The sequence below is a fragment of the Dendropsophus ebraccatus genome, chromosome 11, assembly GCF_027789765.1.
Source record: "Dendropsophus ebraccatus isolate aDenEbr1 chromosome 11, aDenEbr1.pat, whole genome shotgun sequence".
Lineage (NCBI taxonomy): Eukaryota > Metazoa > Chordata > Amphibia > Anura > Hylidae > Dendropsophus > Dendropsophus ebraccatus.
In genome coordinates, this window is record NC_091464.1 from 17,965,050 (window position 1) to 17,972,506 (window position 7,457).

The following is a 7,457-nucleotide window of genomic DNA, read 5'->3' on the forward strand; positions in this document are numbered from 1 at the left end:
AGTGATTATAGTGCAGACACATCCAGTGACTCACACATGTGGCTTTCTCTTGACTTGTTTCTGTTTCTCTATGCACCCATCCAACTCCTCATCTATAGTGCCCCAAATGGTAACAATGCTCACGAAAGAGAATAATAATATTCTCTTTGTGTCCCTGCACAGTAGTTAGCCCACTTAGTGGTGCCTCTACACAGTAGTTAGACCACCAAATCATGCCCCCATGCAGTACTTACCCTCCTAATTGTGTCCCTACACAGAGGAGATAAACTCCAATAGTATAACACCCTGCCCCCAGCAGTGGTCCTATACAGCTGTTACCCCCTAGTAAAAACTGAAAAACTGCAAGGGATATAAGGAGAGAGAGTAAAGCTTAGTAATGATTTACTCATGGGTTTTCAAACATGTTAGCTATTGTAACATAAAATGTGTTTTTTTTTATAGGATGGCAGCCATTTTCATAGTATATCTCCTGTTTTGCGTTGCCTTTCGGCATGCGTTTTCTTTGTGTATGCTAACTGAATATATCATGTATGTGGAGAAGGAGGAGTGTGCCTACTGTATTGCCGTTAATACCACCATATGCTCTGGGTACTGCAAGACACTGGTATGTGTTTATTAGCTTTCATTATAATTATATAATGTCTAATGTTTATTAACTGTAAGATCTAATAACTTAAAAATGTTATTATTATAATATTATATAATATTATTATATATATAATAATATTATTATAATTATAGAAGACCTTATTTATCAACACTCAACATTTATCAACATAGAAACTATCTACAATGCAGATTCTACCCATGTGTTACCGGACTCCCGAGGGCTGCATGCAACTTCTTTAGCCACCATTTTTCAAATGTCCAACGATCCGTCTCGAGCATGCTCGAATTGCGCTCATCTCCAGTGTCTATTACTCACGGATGGTTGGATGGTGTGCTGGACCCTTGACCCATGTGTCTGCAACATCCTAGCACATCGCTAGTACCATCGACATATGCCCTTCAAAAATATCTGATGCTACCCTGCAGGGGAACACTCAATCGCCAAATCAGTGGAGCCGTCTGCGCCAGGTCCCAACTGATGCATATGAAATAAAAACCTTGGAGGGCATTTATTAAGAAGGGCATGCGAGTACACCGGTCTTAAATAAAGCCCAATCCCTAATTGCACCTAGGCGCACGTCTCTTAGTGAATCCGGCCTCACCTGCACCTACTGTATGGACGGCACAGAAATCTACACCTGCTCCTGTGTACATCATGCAAAATCAGGTGCGGGAGGAGGACACCTATTTTCTGCCTTGCCTTGCCATCCCCCCCCCCCCCCCCCCCCCCAAAGCCCATAGGGTGAGCAGGAGATATGGCAGACGTACTACGCCAGGGAGAACGGGCGAATTGGCGACTTCTCCCTGGCGTATGACAGGGGCACAACATTGACAAATGTACCCCATTATGTTTTAGGGAGAGTGCCTCATTTATGACATTTACCTGTGCTATTCCATATACTTTAACCCCTTCACATCAGTAATCCATAAATATACATTCCTCCTGCACATACCCCGTGCAATAGGAATGTATACCTACGTTTAGGGGCTGACTGATGTGTGTGGGACTACTGCAGTGAGAGCGGCCCCGCACACATCAGTGTCCCAGGAGCTAAGGATAATGAGAGGCAGCTGCAATCCCAAAGCTGCCTCTCATTAACCCCTTAAACGCTGTGATCTGTGATCCGCTCATCAGCCGGCTGCCGTTTAACTTGGTGCCGCTCCTCCACAGGTGCCGGCAACAGCTGGATCCAGTCCAGGGAAACTGGGAGAAGCCTCCCAGGACTGGATCCAGCTTTCCAGGCACCCAGAGTGGAACTAAAAGGAAGCTGGCTGATGAGCGGATAGAAGAGATAAAGCGCTTCACTTTGTTATTACTTTAAATTCGCTCATCTCTACAGAGCACCCAAGATGCACAAGGTACTCAGTCAAGCACACATCCATTCTTGACTATCAAACACAATACTGACTACAATTTAGTCAAAGCTGGCTATTCTGTCTAGTAGGATTACTCGGCTTAGGAAAATATAAGGGGTACACTGTAGGGATGGGTTAGAATCCAGGCCAACGCCCTTTCTCCCGCACATTCACATCACTTCCCTACCCCTCCTTTGTGATCCCCATATACCTACTTATCAGACCCCATCTTCTGTCCAATAGACTTGATTACCAAATACTTATTCATTTATCTGTCAGTGTTCCTGGTATAGAGGAAGAGATCCACTATTCAGGACACATTACAGTTATGTGGTCATCTTTAGTAGAATTGCAAAGGAGGCTTTATATAAAGGCATGTATCAGCAATTACTGTCACTCATATTTCATACCCCAGGTGACACTGCAGTTGTGTTGAAACATGTCGAGTGGGATACTGGAGGCACAATACCAAAAATATCAATATAGGAATTGGAAATACAGGGATTGGTGTATGTGTGATTTGAACTGCTGCATCACCATAAAAAGAGCATTTTTTTTAATTTTATTTATATAGCACACACAGATTCCGCAGCTCTTCACCTATCTGTATGTTTTTTGGGTGTGGGAGGAAACCGGAGTACCCGGAGGAAACCCACGCAAACATGGAGAGAACATACAAACTCTTTGCAGATGTTGCCCATGGTGGGATTTGAACCTAGGATTCCAGCGCTGTACAGTACAGTACTAACCAGTGCTACCAGTGCTAACCACTGAGCCACCATATTAACCCCTTGGCCTTGGTGACAAAGCAAAGTTTTTTCATCACCTTTTTTTTTTGCCAACATAGACATTTAAGGGCTTGTTTTTTGCAGGGAAATTTTTGGCACCATTTTGGGATTCATATAGCTTATTGATATACTTTTATTAAAGGGGTTATCCGGCGCTACAAAAACATGGCCACTTTTCCCCCTTCTGTTGTCTCCAGTTCAGGTGCAGTTTGCAATTAAGCTCTATTTACTTCAATGGAACTGAGTTTCAAAACCCCACCCAAACTGGAGACAACAGTAGAGGGAAAGTGGCCATGTTTTTGTAGCGCTGGATAACCCCTTTAACCTTTTTTTTTTTTGGGGGGGGGGGTTGAAAACAATGTCATTTATTTTCTTTTTTTTTTATAAATTAAAATTTGGACTGAATTTAAATTTAATGCAAAGAAAAAATAACATAATAGATATATTTGCTGGGTCTACAGTGATACCAGTGATATTTTTTTATTGTTGTATCATTTTATTATATTGATACTACCACACACTGGCACAATAGAAACTATTTTACAAAACATCAAAGATTGTCACCACATTCCAAGATCCATAGCTTTCTTATTTTCTCATGATGGAGCTGGTATAGACTTGTTTTTTCTGGGAAAATTTTTATTTTATTTTTTTTAACTTATAAATCTCTTTTTGATCTTTTGATCTTTAATCTGTCCTTTTAGGAGACAAATTGACATTGATAGCAATTTTTGGCACTTTTTTCCCCACAGCATTAACTGTGCTGTGTATATAATGTAATAGTTCTATACTGTAGCTTTTCACGTTGGACTTGACACCTACCAACTATAAGATGCACTTTTTTGCAAGAAAATGTCCTGACTGCTTTCCAAGTCATTGGATGATGCGCTGATCACTAAGAGAACTGTGCAGCCCTTCATAGCTGTACAATCCTCTCTCTTCTTCTGCTGGTCACTGATTTATGAGATCATATAAGAAACAGCACAAAATCCAGTGTTAGTGATGGTTCACATACAACATATAGAAAGTGTTTGCGAAATTTAAATTTCATTGTAACTACAACATATAGAAAGTGTTTGCGAAATTTAAATTTAATTGTAACTAAGAATCTTTTTATTCTCCACAGGATCCAAATGTGAAAGGAAGACAACTAAAGACCATGCTAAATCAGAATGTTTGCACCTTCCATGACTATGTCCACAAGACGGTCTCTGTTCCTGGCTGCCCTGTACATGTAAATCCACTGTATACCTACCCTGTAGCTTTGAGCTGCAAGTGTGACAAATGTAACACCGATTACATTGACTGTGTGCAAGACAGGATCGACTCCAATTATTGCACCAAACCGAGAGAGACACAATATTACCTTTACAAATATTTGCAGTAATATAATCAAATCATCTTAAAACCCTAAACTCTTATGTGATTAGATTAGTAAATGTGATCCTTATGTAATGGCCATCTATTTTTCACATTAGGGTACCAGTGCGTATAACAGATTGTGACATATAGTTGGAAACTGCACAGCACACAACCACTAAGTGTAAGGGCATCCTTAACCCCTTCGTGCTGCAGCTAGTTTGGGCCTTAATGACCAGGCTAATTTTTCAAAATCTGACCTGTCTCACTTTATGCTCTTATAGCTCAGTGATGCTTTAACGTATGCTAGCGATTCTGAGATTGTTTTTTCGTCACATATGGCACTTTATGTTAGTGGCAAAATTTGGTCACTACTTTGTGTGTTTTTTGTGAAAAACATCAAAATATCATGAAAAATTAAACAAATTTGCATTTTATGAACTTTGAAATTCTCTGCTTCTAAAAAAAGAAAGTCGTAGCACATAAATTAGTTACTAAGTCACATTACCAATATGTCTTCTTTATTCTGGCATAATTTGGTAAACATATTTTACTTTTTTAGGGTGTTATGGGGCTTAGAAATTTATCAGCAAATGATCAGTTTCCAAAACTGATTTTTTTAGGGACCAGTTCTTTTTTTAAATGGATTTAGAAGTCTGGTATCCTGAAAACCCCCATAAGTGACCCCATTTTGGAAACTACACACCTTAAAGAATTAATCTAGGGGTATAATGAGCATTTTAACCCTACAGGGGCTGGAGGAAAATATATTCACAATTAGGCAGTAAAAAAATGGAAAATTAAAATTTTCCAATATTATATATGTTTAGATTAAAGTTTCTCATTTTCAAAAGAAACATGAGAGAAAAAGCACCCCAAAATTTGTAACGCAGGTTCTCTTGAGTACAACGGTACCCCATATGTGGGCGTAAACCACTGCATGGGCACACAGCAGGGCTCAGAAGGAAGGGAGCGCCAATTAGCTTTTCCAATGCAGATTTTGCTGAAGAAGTTTCTGAGCGCCAGGTGCGTTTGCAGTGCCCCTGTAGTGTCAGCAGAGAGAAAACCCCCCCATAAGTCACCCCATTTTGGAAAGTGCACCCCTCAAAGAATTCATCTTGGTGTGTGGTGACCATTTTGACCCCACAGGTATTACAGGAAAGTATTCCAAAGAAGACAGTAAAAATGAAAAACTCGAATTCTTCCAATAATATGTTGGTTTAGTTTGAAATTTCTCAATTTCACGAGGAACAGGAGAGAAATGTCACCCCAAAATATGTAACGCAGGTTCTCCTGAGTAGAACGGTACCCCATATGTGGGCATTAACCACTGTATGGGCACACAGCCAGGCTCAGAAGGGAAGGAGCGCCAATTAGCATTTTCAGTGCAGATTTTTCTGAAGAAGTTTCTGAGCGCCAGGTGCGCTTGCTGCGCCCCTTTAGTGTCAGCAGAATAGATTCCCCCCAAAAGTCACCCCATTTTGGAAAGTGCACCCCTCAAAGAATTCATCTTGGGGTGTGGAGACCATTTTGACCCCACAGGTATTAGAGGCAGGGCCGATTCTGGGGTTTCGCCCGCCTGAGGCAAACCTCAGGCGGCCGCCCCGAGTGATGGCCGGCACCCCCCCCCCCCGCCACCGCAGCCATCCACTCACCTGTCCCACACCGCAGCCGGCCCGCGCTCTCTGCTGTCTCCACATCCCATCAGGTCCCGCGATGTCACCCTGCAGCTGTCACGGACCTCCAGGCTGTGGTGAGTGAGTGGGGTGATCGCCCGCGCGACCCGATCACCCCAGCGCGTCCCCCACGACCCCGGGCACTCATCACAGCCTGGAGGTCCGTGACAGCTGCAGGGTGACATCGCGGGACCTGACGGGATGTGGAGGGCGCAGGCGACGGGACAGGTGAGCGGCCGCTGTCATTTTTGTTAAGTGATACTTAAGAAAAATGACAGCAGGGGGGACATAATGCCGCCCCCTGCCGGACCGCAAAATCTGCCGCCTGAGGCGGAAGGCTCATTCCGCCTCATGGCAGAAGCGGGCCTGATTAGAGGAAAGTATTCAAAATTGGCCAGTAAAAATGAAAAACTCGAATTTTTCCAATAATATGTTGGTTTAGTTTGAAATTTCTCAATTTGACGAGGAACAGGAGAGAAAGCGTACCCCAAAATCTGTAACGCACGTTCTCCGGAGTACAACGGTACCCAATATGTGGGCATAAACCACTGTATGGGCACACAGCAGGGCTCAGAAGGGAAGGAGTGCCAATTTACTGGAGCAAAACCGCAGCTAGTAATGGTTATTAGAATAGCACAGTTAGTAAAATAAAATAAAAAAATGAGATTACAGGTAATGTGGGGTGGTTACGGAGAGTCTGGGGTGGTTATGGGCAACCTGAGGTGGTTACAGGTAATCTGGGGTGGTCACGGGCAACCTGCTGTGGTTACGGCAACCTGGGGTGGTTACAGGCAACGTGGGGTGGTTACGGGCAACCTGCAGTGCTTACAGACAATCTGGGGTGGTTACGGGCAACGTGGGGTGGTGACGGGCAATGTGGGGTGGTTACGGATAAACTGAAGTGCTTATAGGTAATCTCGGGTGGGTACCTGTAATCTGGCATGGTTACCGCAATCTGGAGGGGGTCATTGGCAATTTGGGGTGGTCAGAGGCAACATGCAGTGGTCAGAGGCAACCTGCGGTGGTCAGAGGAAACCTGCGGTGGTCAGAGGCGACGTGGCGTGGTTAGAGGCGACGTGCACTGGTTACAGGCAACATGGGGTGGTTACGGGCAACCTGCTGTGCTTACAGACAATCTGGGGTGGTTACGGGCAACGTGGGGTGGTTACGGGCAACCTGCAGTGCCCACAGACAATCTGCGGTGGTTACGGGAAACGTGGGGTGGTTACGGGCAACCTGCAGTGCTTACAGACAATCTGGGGGGGATACGGGCAACGTGGGGTGGTTACGGGCAACCTGCAGTGCTTACAGACAATCTGGGTTGGTTACGGGAAACGTGGGGTGGTTACGGGCAACCTGCAGTGCTTACAGACAATCTGGGGTGGTTACGGGCAACGTGGGGTGGTTACGGATAAACTGAAGTTCTTATAGGCAATCTGGGGTGGATACCTGTAATCTGGCATGGGCACCGCAATCTGGAGGGGGTCATTGGCAATTAGGGGTGGTCAGAGGCGCCGTGGCGTGTTCAGAGGCGCTGTGGCGTGGCCAGAGGCATCGTGGCGTGGTCAGAGGCATCGTGGCGTGGTCAGAGGCATCGTGGCGTGGTCAGAGGCAACGTGCGATGGTCAGAGGCAACGTGCGGTGGTCAGACGCAAGGCGCGGTGGTCAG

General features: G+C 44.5%; 1 protein-coding gene across 1 annotated transcript; it reads left to right on the forward strand.

The window, feature by feature from the left end:
* The first annotated feature begins 442 nt into the window (after positions 1-442).
* TSHB (thyroid stimulating hormone subunit beta) lies at positions 443-4,140 on the forward strand. The gene is made up of 2 exons (XM_069945763.1): positions 443-604; positions 3,880-4,140. Exons 1-2 carry the CDS (start codon positions 443-445, stop codon positions 4,138-4,140), a joined length of 423 nt encoding a protein of 140 aa, XP_069801864.1.
* Positions 4,141-7,457: the final 3,317 nt, after the last annotated feature.